Source organism: Xyrauchen texanus, chromosome 20 (genome assembly GCF_025860055.1).
Source record: "Xyrauchen texanus isolate HMW12.3.18 chromosome 20, RBS_HiC_50CHRs, whole genome shotgun sequence".
NCBI classification, from domain to species: Eukaryota; Metazoa; Chordata; class Actinopteri; order Cypriniformes; family Catostomidae; genus Xyrauchen; species Xyrauchen texanus.
The window spans coordinates 32,405,127-32,420,923 of record NC_068295.1 but is presented as its reverse complement, the minus strand read 5'-3'; the positions used below and the strand labels follow the sequence as shown (position 1 = coordinate 32,420,923).

Sequence of the window (15,797 nt, the reverse complement as noted above, 5' to 3'; positions counted from 1 at the left end):
CCATGTAAAACCTTCTTTAATACTTATATTGCAGTTTGAAAGCTCATTTGGTTGCATAATTATTTAGATCAGGGAAGAAGTTTGTGATGGGACATGGGGCATTCATGAGATTATTATAGAAATGCTAACTTTTGGCAAAATTATATTGCATACAATTATTTAATTTTCACTCAATAGTTTTATTGTTTATTTTGCACTGGCCATCATCTTGGACTTTACTGACATCTAGTGGCAGCAACAAAATCAATCGTTTTCAGTGACCGGTGCCATTGTTGAAATGCACCATCACAGTCCACTATGATTAATATATATTCTATGAGTGAAAGTGTCTGATAAAAGGAGGATTGCTGAGATAAAGCAATAAGTACTTGGCTGGTCATGCGATCACAACATGGCGGCCCCCATAAGGCGATAATAAAACTGCGTTTATTAAACTACTGATATGACTGAAAAGTGCTATTAATTATTTATATTGGAGTAAAACCTTTTTATAGTGAGTGAAAATTTACTGAGTGCATCTTTAAAATGTGTACAATTAATCTCTGATTTAATGTGCAAAAAATGTGTTTTGTGTGAGGAACAGAACAAAATTTTAAAGCTATAGAAAGATAATGTTCCCCTCCACCTCAGGGTGTGCATATAAATTACTCGCAAATGGTTCAGAACCTCTTATTTAGATGATATTGTTTCTTTTCTACAGGGTCTGGACACAGCACATAAGCAGCGTGTGGCAGAGGTGCTGGGAGACCCTGAAGTACGAGAGAAGCAGCGGAGCCGTGAGAGCCTCACCTCTGACACGGTCAAGTACGAAAGCGGCCCAGACGGAGGAGAGGAAGTGAGTATGAGCGTGGAGTGGAACGGGGTGAGTACAGTGCACACTGCCCAGGCCTGCACACACACTCACACACAGTACAATTCCCCATGGGTGTTCAATCTCAGTTCTGGCAGGCATACATATACAGGAAAGTAATATATCCACACCTCCTCTGTGCCAATGCATTGAACGAATTACTCTTTGTTTTTTTATACATATATTTTTTTTAAACCGTACAGAAGCATGAATCACTGGAAACAGATCAAACCTGAAATAAGATACAGCAAATTACTGTACACTTTGTCATTGACTGTTGATTAGTAACAGTGGCTTGTATGGTGTTTAGCATCAAAAGTATAAAAGTAACCACAGTATGTTCAGCACTGTTTCACTCGCATGTGGAAGGACCCTCAAGAGGGCTGTTCCAGCCCTGCGGTTCATTGGCTGTGTTCCTGGGAGTCAGATAGTGTTGGATTGGAGTTACTCTTTATACATGTTGACACCATAAATGATATTGTAATCATAGTCTTCATGCTGATTGAGTGTCTGATATATTTGCCTGTAGTGCTTCATAGAAATCTGACTAGAAACCCTGTTAAAACTTTCAACCCTGAATTAGCACAAAAAATACTCCATTTAAAATAATTTACTGATGAAATGGTACTACACATACTCTTTATATTTGGTAATACACACACACACTTATATTCAAGTTCAGCAATTGATTTGATTGTGTTTTGCATATACTGTACAGTGAGGTTCAAAAGTTAGTCCATTTGTAAAAATACTTATATTTTGCATCTTTCTTATTTTATACAGTTGTATTATGTGCATAACAATTAGAGTGAAAAGCTAAATAAAACACACACACACACACACACACAAAAGAGTTTCTTAGTATTTGCTTTAATTACAAAATTCACTTGAGCTGGAATGGACTCCACGAGTTTGTGCAAAACCTAATGATCTTGTTATCCAGCATGATTTGAGAATATTCTAAAGAACATCTTGTGTGCTTTAATGGAAGCAGGAAAATCTGAACTTTTGTACAAAGGAGTTAACGTGCAAATTTGCTTATTCAATAACTAACTTGTTAAATGTGCAGAATGCTAAATATGAGTCTTTTTACATCATTATCTTTCTTTGTTTTACATTCTACAAATGTTTTAAATTAGAGTTTTAAATTAAACCAACTGTAGGTTTTAATTAGAGTTTAACATTTCTGATTTTCACTGTAGACTTGGATTTTTAAACCCTACTGTACATTGAAATTAAATTGATTTAGCTTTTACTCAATTTATATAAGAATGTGGAAAACCTGACTTCAAAATTGCTAGGAGGGAACAACCTTTGATTATTGATGTAAGGCAACCTGTGACTTTATCTGAGGATAAACATGCCAAGCAACAGTGGTCATGTGGCCTGCATTATTGATACAGTGCTCACTCAGAAGGTACATGTAGTTCCAGTGAAAAACATAGCATGTTGATTTCTTTTATACTCCCTCAATCCTCTTATTAGCAGAATTTCTTTGTGCTAGATAAAATGAATTAACTTCCTCTTTCTAGTAAACAATTCATTACATCATTCTCTTCAGTAAGGCAGTTGTTTTGTAGTTGCTGTTTTGACCATCACATCTCTGCTGTAGTCTCTCTGCAAATCTGAGTCACAGCTTTTTTGCTGCCATAGCAACTGTAGCCTTAGCACCAAGACAACCAATCAGCAACCCCTTCAACAAGAGCATGCCACCAATTCAGATGGTGGGAGGCTCCCATCAGATTCATCGAGCTGGTTTGGCTGTGACCTCATACACCTGATTGTTCCCTTCTCCATCTCTCTCATTTTCTGTCGCTGTCTCTTTCTCATGCACACATTTGGCTGAGTTATTCTGCACTGTTAGATACTAAATACATCTCATACTCAAACATATTTTTCTTCCATACATGCTTCTAACAGGCACTCACAAGCACACACGGCATACTTTCAGTAGGGTCTCATGCACATATTGGGGTCACACACTCACACACACACTCACACACACACACACACACTGGCGTGGGCTGTGTGTTCTGTACTTCAGTGTGGTTCTCTGATCTGTCTCATCCAATGTGTTTGTTCTAATCCTGTTGGCAAGCGTGCATTAACTCAACACAGTTGAACTCAAGTTTCCTTAAAAGGAATAGTTAGCCAAAAATGAAGATTCCATCATTATTTTCTCACCCTCATGTCATTAAAAATGTTTTCTTTGGAGAATTTTGAAGAATCTCAATCCATCTGAGCTTGACTTTTAAATGACTAAATTTGCTCTCAAAATTGGATTGTAGTAAACAGCCCATTGGAGGTTAATAACATCTTACATTTCTGTTTGTTTCTCACACAAAGCTCTCGTATGGCTTCAGAAGACTTGGAATATATAGTACATGAGTCATATAGACTATTTTCATTGTGCTTTTTTGGTCATTTTTGGAGCTTAACCGCTATAGTCAATATGAACTGTCATAGCATGGAAAAGACCTACATAAAGATTCTTCCGAATGTCACATTTTTTTGTCCTACAAAAAAAAGTAATGAGGGTTTGTAAATAACAGCATTCTCATTTTAGGCAAACAAATATATAGAAATTTCCTTTAATTTCTTGTCTCTCGCTTTTTTGTTTCCTTTTGCTCTCTACCTCCATGCTTGTCAGCAATTTTTCATGCTGTTGTCCTCATTTATTTATATCCCAATCAAATCTGGGGTCTATAATTTATCAGCTTGTTCATATTAATGGGGCCTCAGTGTTGATAGAGTGCTGTTTTAGACCGTCCTCAGGGTTGATTGGGTTTGAGTCATGGAAAACAGCCTGCAGCTTCGTTCTCTAAATGACATTTCTGTGCAGAATTTATTTCAGTCAAGCATTTTATTCCAAACAAACACATGATTCCATTGAATGGAACAATTGTTTTCCCCACATGCTAATGTGTAAAATCACAGAGCACAAGTATTCACTTTTGAATTTTTGTTTGGTTCCAGCTCTGCATTGCTTTGTTTGTAAGATACTGCCTTCTGTAGCAGTATCTTAGTTCAGCAGTGGTTCATCTGAGGAATATATTAGGATGAACTCATTTTCATATTCATTCATGCATTCCTTCCTGACTTACACCTGAAAAATACTCTACACAAGTACACAAATGCAGACACAATGCTTGGCATTGCAAGTGCACACCCTTGTTGTACACAGTTACACATACTGTATATAATAAGTCACTGTGGAAATAATTGACGTCAGTTCCCGAAGGAGCATGTTGACATCAGTTCTCTGATTTTCTATCCCCTTTTCTCCAAATTTGGAATGCCCAATTCCCATTACTTAGAAGGTTCTCGTGGTGGCGCGGTTACTCACCTCCATCCGGGTGGCGAAGGACAAATCACAGTTGCCTCCGCTTCTGAGACAGTCAATCCACGCATCTTATCACATGGCTCACTGTGCATGATGCCACGGAGACTCACAGCATGTGGAGGCTCATGCTGTTCTCCGCGATCCACAAAATACCACATGCCTCATTGAGAGCGAGAACCATTAATCACAACCACGAGGAGGTTGCCCCATGTGACTCTACCCTCCCTAGCAACCGGGCCAATTTGGTTGCTTAGGAGACCTAGCTGGAGTCACTCAGCACACCTGAATTCAAACTCGCGACTCCAGGGGTGGTAGTCAGCGTCAATACTCGCTGAGCTACCCAGGCCCCCTGTCTGTGCCATTTAATCTGGGGGCAATTTTAACTAACAGTCAACTTTTAACTAACTTCACATGATTCTCTAGAAACTCTTCAGCCATGGCAGAAGATAATATAATAGGTTTGTCATGATACCAAAATGTCAGTATTTTGAAAAAACATCAGTGAAAGCTCACAATTCTTGTTAGCAGTTTAGATTCCACTGCAAAAACTAATACTTGCTAATTTCTTAAGTTAACATTGTCTCATGCAATAATTCATGCCAACAGTCAGTAATAAAAGAATAAAGAAACAAATTACAAGCAACAATAGAACAAATAAAAACAGTAGATACAGATTAAGTTAACATATTTTCAGGTAGAACTAATCAATCAGAAAAAACAAACACTTATCCCTCCTGTAATGTTTGGGTCATTTTCAACCTATTTGAGAGTTAAAAACCATAAAAACTTGTAATTGGTCAGAGTGAATTTGGATAAAAGCACTAATAGAAAGCAACACCTGTCAGTCCAACAACGCATGGGTACTGAAATGAGTCGGTACAACTGGTACTGCAGAAAGATCTTTGTTTAATATCGACATGGTACCTATTGCTAATTACATTACTAATACTTTTGACATCCCTAGTTTGTTATACCTGGAGAGAGTTATCAAGCATCTACCAGCAGGGGCTAACTACGAAACTAACCAGTCAAACCTCGACCCATTGGTATTTGATGTGAAAGATAAAACGGTCCGTAGAAGAAAACGGTTTTGCTAATGTAGTGCCCCTTGAGCCAACGTCTGCGTTATGTTCAGAGAGCAGCAACTATGTGAAATTGAGCTTATGTTGCTAGAAGTGTTTGTGTTCACATTTGAGTAGAGTAGAGTATGTTTCGGGCCTTATTATGTTACCCCAGCCATCTCATCTTTTGTGTTTCCTCTATCTCTTGCTGTCTCTTTCATTGTCTACACTTTCAATTTAAATCTCCTTAATAATGTAACATTTTTGTCTCTGTTCCTCTTTGTTTATAACCTCTCCTCCTTGTTACTTACTCTGCTTCCTCTTGCATTGCTCTCTCTCTCTCTCTCTCTCTCTCTCTCTCTCTCTCTCGCTCTCTCGTGTGGTTGGCAGGTGTAACTCCAGATGCCTTGTTGTGGTTGTAGAACTTACCTTCTGCATGATGGACGCCCTCCTCACCCCCTCTCCAGCTTTGCTGTTTTTCGTCTTCTCTCCGAACGGCTCCATTCCTTCTCCTCCTCCTTCTCTGGGCATAAGCAGCTAAAACATTGCTGAACTAAACCTCTCTCCTATCCTGCAATACTCTGTAATAAATCGTCACTGTAATATGTCATTAGATGGAGCTTTTCCTGTCTGTCAGTCTCTATAACTGTCAAAGCCATATTCATTTGTTGCAAATAAAGGCAAGGTTGTGAGGTATAAAAGTACAGTGCATTCACTGGCTCAGTTCCTTGGGAGCTGCCTAAATAGGCAGCATATTAAGGCATTATAAGTGAGCTCCTAACACAAAGGCTGATCTTAAGGCAGCATGATTACACTTCCCTTTAAGATAAGTTATTTTGGTAAAATTCTAAGGCAGCATTACTTGTATCCTTTGCAGAGAAGGCAAACGCAGAATGCAAGCTAAGCAAAGGAAAATCCATCCAAGGTGGTGGATGACGTGAGAGAAATGTCAGTTATAAATATAATTAAATGCAGCAAAGAATCAATATAGTTATTGTTAAATAGTTAAACGTGCAGACTGACCACGTGCAGCTCAATATTTCTTCACACGTGGATACACGTTATGCTACTACTACTATGTTTTCTGCTGTGTACCGTGGTGTTGGATAATTTTGAAATGTAAATGTTTTTTGGACCAAAAAAGTTTAGGAAAACATGACCTAGGACCTCAAGATGGTATAACATTAATAATGGACTCACAGCCTCGTTTTCATTTGCGTCAAATTAAATATGGTGTTTCCTCTAAACCAAGGTCTGTAATGTACATGTACCATGCACTCTTCTATAAAGGGATAGTTCACACACAAATTATAATTCTCTCATTATTTACTCACCCTTATGCAGTCTCAAATTCACAAGAGTTTGATATGTTCATAGATGCATGATGTGTTTGCTGTATGATGTCTATATAATGTAAGTCAGTGGCGTACAAATCTTTCAAACACCAAAACACACATAAAGGCAGCATAAAGTAATCCACACAAATCTCAGTTGGTTTAATCCATATTTAATCCATAAGGCGATACGATTGGTTTTGGGGTGAGAATCAGACATATTTATAAGTTCTATCCATTTAAACTTGCATTGTGTGGACATATCTTTATTTGTGTTTCACAGAAGAAAGTAAGTCATGTGAGTTTGAAACGGCATAAATGCGTGATCAAATTTACCCTTGCCATGGTGTAATCCATGGCGAGAGCCTTGCCTCAGTGCTTCACTTCTGCTATTCAACAGCGTCAACAAACTGCAACACTAGGTAACGTTAGCTTAGAGATGGAATCCAGCAAACGTCCGGCTCCCAGCTCAACACCAACTCCAACGCAAACTCAAGAGTAAGCCAAAAAAAATAATCTTCTGAATCCCATCTGGCTAAGCTGGAACGTGAACGTGGTCGAGCGAAAACTAGAGCGAACATCGGCAGGGCATTTGATTCCTGGAGGCAGCTTCGTTCTGTTTTAGAGATCAAAACCGACCGTGAATAGACGTTGTTCTTATTGGACAGGTAAGCTTTCATAACGGCAAAGCCTCTGAAATATAGTGCCATAAGGATTGATCTGTGTAATTTTAGCTAAACTACAATAACACGTGAAATGAATGCTTGACATTGTTCAAGATAATGCAAATATACTCATTCATTAGTGTAATGTAACTTGGTTGTACAGAAAATATATACAATCTATTATTATTAAACAATAGCGCATCGATAAATCAAAATGACAGTTGCAATATAATCACATCAATACTGAATTGTGTCAACATATTTATAATGTAGAGTCTATTTTATAAACAGCTACTCTCATAATCTACCAAATTTAGCTAACAGCTATTGATAAAGCTAGCGAGCTAATGCTAATCCTGTAAATGCAGTCAATGTATCATGCAAAGAAAAGTGATTACTTCAAACTAAAGTCTTGCATAGTCAGACCTACAGTATATCTACACTTTGTTTTAGACCTGTTCCAGCACTGGAGTCAAATATAATATACATTCTCAAAGTTTGTAGTAAAACAATCATAACTGTGTAATTTTAATTATGCTACCTCATCTGTCAGCATGATCCCGGTGAATCACGTTCAGTCTCTTTGTATGTTACATCATTGTTTTTGTTGATGCTCGCTCACGTACCTATGGAGTGTGTGCACGAGCAACAGGTAGCTGGCTGCAGTTCACTTAATGGCCACAAGTGTCATTAATAACAAGGGTTTCTGAATCTTACATACTGCACATTTAAGGGTAGAATATCATTTTTGGGTGAACTATCCCTTCACACTTTTTGGACAAGGCCTTGTACAGTTCTGTGTCTTTTGGTTCACATTGGTTGACCTTATTGAGTGCTCCCTCAATGACTGAGGTATTCACTGAATGAAGCCATTTGAACTATGATCTGCTCTGTCTGCAAGTGAGCTTTGTATTGCTATATCAGTCACTTCCTGTCCAGTGCATTAATGTGGCATGATTGTGTTGTTCAGATTTATATAGACCAAATCACACTTTATTAAACCATTTCATATTGACCATTATTGTGAGACCATTGTAAGGAGGTAGAGAGTGGAGATGGACAGATGAGAAGAAAGAGAGGGATGACATGGGATGAATAGATGTATAGAATCTGGGGAATCTGATGCTCTTCTTTTCATTATCCTTCTAACCTGTTCTCTGGTGTGTTACTACATCTTGTGACTTTCATAACTTCTAATAAAACTGACTTTGCTCACCACAGCATCTGCCTGTTTCCTCTTTCTCTTCAACTATATTTGAATGTGAATGTGTGTGTGTTGAAATGTTCAGGTCTTGTATTGCAGATTTATGTGTGTTTGTGTAAGCTGGATGTATTGTGGCTAACTTTTTTTTTTAAAACTGCTTGTTGCTTTTATGGAGGTGATGATTTGGATTTATCTGGGTCAATGTTGCATCTTCTTCCCCTCTTTCCTTCCCTCTACACCTCTATCAACCCCCACCTCAACCCTTCTCGCTTTTCCGAGCCTCTGGATGAATAGCGGGGGTCAGAGGTGAAGGGTTGCAGCAGAAGAGACTGCAGCAGAGCATGGTAAACAAGAGAAGACTAAATGTATTGGGACCTAGATAATATGACATGGTTCCCACGGTGATGGAAAACCTGGAAATATCAGCCAATTTTTTAATTTGTGTTTTTTCAGGCCTAGAAAATAAATTAATATTAATCTTAAATGGTCATGTAAAAGTAATGAGAGTTAATACAATCTGAAATGCAATTGGAAAAGTAATTTTAATAGTTAATTTATAAAAAAAAAAAAAAAAAAAGTTATGCTGAGCTCTAAAATAAAATGTTATATTGTATTGGCTAGAAAAAAACTGTTTGTAAAATAATTCTAAATAAAAAACAACAATCATTATCCAGTAATCATGAACAACTGGAAAAGTCAAGGAAATTCATGACATAAAAGGTGTAGGATCCCTGATATTAGCACTAAAACATCTTTAAAAACTTCTTGACTTTGATGAGCTGAAATCAATAATGGGAAATTGTGGAAAAGAACACAAAAAAGATACAGAAATAAAAGTCTGAATTTATATTACTTTTAAATACAATTCAATCATATTAGCATCCTACACTGAAATTTGATGCAATTTTCAAAAAGGTCTAGATGAAGATGCAATAGGTTTTTTTGTTTCCTTCTGTAAAGTATAATAAAATTAAAGTTTTAGTTTAATTAGTTAAATCTAGTTTTAGTTTAAATTGTGTTATGCTTTTTAATTTAATTCACAAAAAGATTATTTGGTTCATGATTTTTGTATAAATGCTAGTGGTTGAAAGATATATATATATATATATATATATATATATATATATATATATATATATATTTTATTTTTTTGGGGATAATTGATGTTACCAATATGTAAAGAGCAGGGTGGCCAATACAATTTAAAGGAATATTTCATGTTCAATACAAGTTAAGCTCAATCAACAGCATTTGTGGCATAATGTCGATTACCACAAATATTTATTTTGACAAAAATCGAGGTTACAGTGAGGCTCTTACAATTAGAGTATATGTGGCCAATTTTTGGAGGGTTTAAAGGCAGAAATGTGAAGTTTATAATTTTATAAAAGCACTTATATTAATTCTTCTGTTAAAACTTGTATTTTTTTGAGCTGCAAAGTTGTTTAAATCAACGTTTTACAGTTGTTTTAGAGTTTGTTGACATTACATTGTCATGGCAATGAAGTTATAAAATATGCTATAACTTTACACAGAAAAGGTTAGAAAGTGATTTTATCACAATAAATGTTTACATGCATATTGTTTGTCTTGTGCCTATACTTTTGAAAAAGCAATGTTCACAAATTGGCCCCATTCACCTAAAAACAGAAACATGCATTATCCATTGACAAAGGCTGTTGATAGATGTTACCAACACCTCTGTTAATAGACTTTGCAGGTTCGTTATCAACTCGCAATGACCAAATATCAGCTGACTATTCGGCCTGGCTTATTTGGAGCCAGAATGATCTCAAAAAGAATATATTTACAAAATACAATTCATAAATGCACCGCACAATTCACATTCACAAAATCAGATTAATACATTCAAAATACAGTTCATAAATACAAAAGTGAGGGCACAAATATTTCCCCAATTGCCCACACAAATACTTAAAAAATCACTTAAAAAAATTCAAAATGTTTGTACAAATATGTTTCTATCAAGTTCTTGAATTCATTTGCATCAAAACACTTGTGAATGTTGATATTTGTAAAAACCTTTAGAATTTTTTTAAGTGAGAAGTATTTGTGTGGGCAATTGGGGAAATATTTGTACCCTTTTGTATTTATGAATTTATTAATCTGATTTTGTGAATGCAAATTGTGCTGTGCATTTATGAATTATGTTTTGTAAATCTATACTTTTTGAGATCATTCTGGCTTATATAATGTTCTACCGCTAAAATAACCTTTTATCTACTACAAACGAGGACCATATATCCAAATTCAGGTAGGTGATAATTTGTGCTTGTGTGTGTTGAAGGATGAGCGTGGATCAAATGATGATGATGATGATCCTCTTCACTAGTTTGCCGTATGTAAAAGAGTATGTGTGGTTAACTCTTTAGCCTTTCTGTTGACAGGATGGCTCTGGCTCACTGAAGCGCAGCGGTTCCTTTAGTAAACTACGGGCTTCGATCCGACGCAGCAGTGAGAAACTGGTCCGCAAGCTCAAAGGAGGTGGCTTACGAGAAAATGAACCCAAAAATCCTGGGTAACTATTACCAATTCACTTCCTATTCACAGAGCAATCTCCCCTCTTTCCAACATCCCAACACTTCCTGCTACGGACTCAACAATGGCTAGGCGAGTAGGTCACTGTGATCATTGCCAAAGCCCAAACACCTCAGAAGCTTTGTTCTCAAGAGACAATATACACTGGAGAATCAAGATTAAAGACTAGAATTTTAAACTGGAGGGAAGAAAATGGGGAAGTTTAGAAGGTGTGCTCCATCACACTTTTTGGATGACAGTGTTACAATTATTTGATTTGAGTTGCAACTAAACTCTGGAGTAAATATTCAGAACTCCTGGTTTAGAATCCCAGAGGGACAGAATTGCAGTCAGTATAAGGGGATTCCTGTCTGGAATGATGTCCTTAGACATGCTAAGAAAGCTTTAAAGGGTCATTAGTCTGAAGAATGTAAATATGGAGAGGGTAGGCAAAGGGATAGTTTAAAAAACGTCAATTATGTCATCATTATTTCTCTCCCTCATGACTTCTTCAGTGGAACACAGAAGTACTAATGTTGAAGAATGTATTGGCTCTTTTCCATATGATGAAAGTAAAAGATGACTTGAGCTGTCCAAAAAAAGAAAAGCACCAAGTCTTCTAAAGACATATGATAGCTTTGTTTGACAAACAGACCAAAATGCCAAAACTCATAGTGTTCAGATTCAAAGATGTTGCCTCTACGCCTTGCAGCAAGTTTGATGAGCCAATGACGCCAAAATGTTATTGGTTTTTGTTTGTGTCTTAACCGAATTTGCACGATTAAAATTTTTTTTGGAGAACTGCAGCAAGGGAAAGTTTTCAGTGAACATTGACCTAAATTTCAGTGTGTTTCTCACACAAAGCTATTGTATGGCTTCTGATGACTTGCTATATGGTGCACATGTAATGTGCATTGACTGCGTTTATGGTCCTTATTTTTGGAGCTCGACAGCTGTGGTCCCCTGCAAACTTGGTCACAGCTCTTGGCATGGTAAGAGCCGAGTAAAGATTCTTCATAAAGTCTAATTTTGTGTTCCATAAAAAGAATAACAGCTTACGAACAACATGGGAGTGAGTAAATAATGGCAGAAATATCATATTTAGGTGAACGATTTCTTTAAGTGGAGTGTTACTTAACCCAGTAGAGAATCTGATTTATTTTCAACACTGGAGCACTTTCTGCTCTTTTGCCCTCTTTAACAAAGCTTTTAAAATTGGCTGTGAGTAGGATGAAAGAAGTTTCATCTAATTATCTCCTTAATTCGAGGGAGTGCAGGTGGTTTACGACAGGAAAATGGGATTTTGTAAACTATGGTGCATTATAGTAAAGTCCAATGTAAAACTGACAGTGTGTGCAGAGTCTCTTTCTCACTCTGTCTCTTTCACTACCCAATTTTAAGTGTGAAGAAATTTGCTTGCTTGATTAACTGGATGGTACTTTTTGCACATGTACAAACCTACTTAACCCTGAAATCCACAAATAATTACACATTTACATGTAATGCAATGGGTGACATTGGGCGAATTCCAAACGGAAGTCAGCATCCCTATGCCCTACTCCCTCTGAAGGGCTGAGCACTTGAAATGGGAACTCTGGAGGGAGCAGGGCACTCGTGTCTCATGTATGACCGTTTGGAACACCTTTGATGAAGGGAGTAATGAAAGACGTATGTCAATTCTTCTTTATCTTCGCCTGAAACGTTACCATGACAATGCAGCGCAGCTGTTCTAACAACAGGAATCTCTTATTTATTGCTGTTAATTTGTTGTTGCAAATAAATCTACTTTTTGTAATAGTTATTTTGAGTAGTATTTAAAATTGCTTGCTGTTTTAATAATAATAATAATAATAATAATAATAATAATAATAGTAATATATCTATTCATAAATGTATATAAAATACATGAATGGATGTTTCCCACCTAAAGTTATTTGGTCCACGAGAGGTCTTAGTATAAATAAATAATAATAAACCAGAGTGTTTAGACTAGCCTAATTTTGGATTATCTCTCTACTTATGGCTGTCGACTATCTTATGTATAAGGAGAAGTATCTGTTATAAAAGGGCTATAGTGCTTGCCCGAGCGTTTGAATATGAAATATGTTCTGATCAACAACCTTACATTAAAATATATCCAGAGGACACGCCACCCAGGGTCACGTGATCATAAATGGTAAAATTACTTCCTCGAAGTGACCATCACATGTAACCTTCGATAACGGCCTTGTGGAAGGGCTCTTCGTGGAGGCTTTGGGTTGCTCCTTTTTGTTTGGAACACCACTTCGTGAGGCCCCCGTGCTCTTCAAGGGTGCAAAAACGCCTTTTGGAATTCACCCATTGTGATGCATAGTGTGTTGAGGTAAACTGACTTGTGTCTGTTACTGGGGTTTCTCAAAAACATCTGATTTGCCAGACGTTACTAACTTTTTTTCTGTCCCTGTAAAATGCAATTTTATGTTTTTATTTATTCCCTGCATTTTAACTTGAATTTCTGACGTGTATTTTATTGCTTTATTCATCTTTTATGCCTTTTTGCTTGGTGACATTTCTTAATGCCTTTTTGCATCTGCTTGGATCTCTGTGTTTTATTTGAGGATTTTTACTTCTCTGTGCTGTGTTGTACATTTGTTTAATAAAATAAAAATAATCCTTGGAAATTTGCTGTTTGGTGCATGCCTGTTTCCTCCATTTTTCTGTCTTGTGGTGTCACTCACTATGTAATCTAATTTGTTTTTTTTCCTCTTTTACCCTTTCTTCACCAACTCCCTTTGCATTGTGGTTTTCCTAAAAGTCAACATAAATCGCCATTCGCAACCCATTTTATCCACTGGGATTGATTGAAATGTGAAAAGTGCACGGTACATACCAGAATGGAGCCAAATAATTGGAGAGGAGGGGTTGAAAAGAGGGCTTGATATGTGATGTCAGTTTCAGAGTTGAAGCAAGTTATTGCATTTAATAAAAGATTATATTAATTAATCAGTTATACAATTAATCTTGGGCAGTAATCCAGGAATGTGCATTTACATTTTGGCCAAAAACTCAGTTTTCTGTTTCCTAATGTCATTGTTTTACAAAGTATGTGGTGTAAGAGAGCATTTTTGTAGTCTCTGTTTTAAGTGGAGGAAATCTGTTCCAGTGTGGATAAGAGGTGTAAACGTTCTGTGGCCAAATCATTCAACCGAAAACATATGTGTGGATGTGGTAAATTTTGTTTTCATTTTGACGTCAAGTTTCCCTTTTCATTTGAAATTCCTTCCCCATTTCAGCTTCTATTTAATGTCTGTTTGCTATTTGTGATCTTTTACATCTGTTATGAAAATTACCCTTTTCAGTATTGAATTAACCAGATCAGTTTTGTATCAGAGTGTTTTCAGCACCATTGTATTGAGAGAGAGATTAGCAGCAGTGTTATTACATTTCAACTGTGATTTTACATAGTGAATGTGTTTAATATTTACATTAACAGTACATTTAGTAATGAGACAAGTGTCAAAAAACTAAGTGGACCAGGACTAACATAACACATGTTTTTCACTGGTGTTTTTTATAATGTCAGGCCACATTGTAAGATATCATTAACTTGGGTGAAAGTTCCATTAACACATTGGTTCTCAACTGGTGTTATATTTGTGTTCTGAGTGGTTCACAGACAGCAGGGGGAAAATTATGCTAAATACAAATAATACAATGAAACGAACCATGCATAGTTCGGATAGCACAATAAATTATAAAAGGCCATGCACCCAGTCAAACTCCATGGTATTTTGATGTCAATTCCTCTGCCACTAGGTAATATGGCTAGTACTAGTACAGTTTTTTGCCCAGTGTTTGTTCCATGTGTTAGGTTGGTAAATTGCATGTCTGCTGTTTTTTGTGCACTCACAAATTGGGAGTTTTCCTGTCATGGCAAGTCTACTCAATTTCAATGCTTGATTTGAAAGACATTTTAGTTTACTTTTAGTTTACTGTGATGAAAAATATTGGTACTGTTGGGTTGCCACTTGGTGTCCAATGTAGAACCTGAATCCAGAAGCAAAACCAGTTGAGAACCATTGACTTAAATCTCATTCCCATCCCACACACCCCACCTTACCCTTCTGCTCCCACGTGACTCCTCACTTGTGATCTTTGACCTAACTGACATGCTTGCATGTGGCTCTCTCGAATACAGCATGAAGAGGGCGAGCTCTCTCGGAGTTCTCAACGAGCCGGATAAACCTGTGGGGGAGCTCAAAGTAAGGAAACGGTCTCCTCTGCGCTCTCTCTCTCTCTCTCTCTCTCTCTCTCTCTCTCTCTCTCTCTCTCTCTCTCTCTCTATGTTCTGGCAGCTCTCTCCACAGTCTCAGACTCAATCTGTTCTTGCTGTTTGTTTCCATCTTGTATATTTTATTCTTTCCATCTCTCAATAATTTTCCTGATGAGTATACTTTGTGTTTTTCTGGCTCATCTGTCTGGCACTTTTCTGTCTCTCAGTCTTATGCTCATTGACTCTTTCTTTTTGGGAATCTATTATCAGCACAACAGTAGCTCCATCATAACCATTAACACACAAATGAATGAATTGTATGAGTGAGGTCTCACTACAGTCACAGACTAACGCACATCCCCAGTAACCACTAATGATGTGGTTACAAAATGTATAATTGATTAGGAAAACAACCCCAAATATTGTTCAGTATTTTGGTTCACATAAGCTGAGACAGAGAGGACATTTAAAAGATTTTCCCCCCCGGATAGGTCGGTCAGTTCTTTGTTCTATGTGGTCTCTTTTATAGACCCCATGAAATGTATCGGAC

General features: G+C 37.0%; 1 protein-coding gene across 8 annotated transcripts in view; it reads left to right on the top strand.

The window, feature by feature from the left end:
- The window catches only part of LOC127661011 (kinesin light chain 1-like), a 293,422-nt gene that overhangs the window by 29,360 nt on the left and 248,265 nt on the right, over positions 1-15,797 (top strand). For 3 of the 8 annotated variants that reach the window (XR_007972715.1, XM_052151538.1, XM_052151536.1), the window contains exons 14-16: positions 701-862; positions 10,866-10,996; positions 15,173-15,236. Coding sequence is in view for 7 of the 8 variants with exons in the window: in XM_052151538.1 (XP_052007498.1) it covers positions 701-862; positions 10,866-10,996; positions 15,173-15,236 (357 nt within the window). In the remaining variant the exon portion in view is untranslated. Of the gene's footprint in view, positions 1-700; positions 863-5,644; positions 9,264-10,865; positions 10,997-15,172; positions 15,237-15,797 lie in introns of those variants that run through there. The other 5 variants (XM_052151540.1, XM_052151541.1, XM_052151539.1 and 2 more) reach the window with 4 other exon arrangements.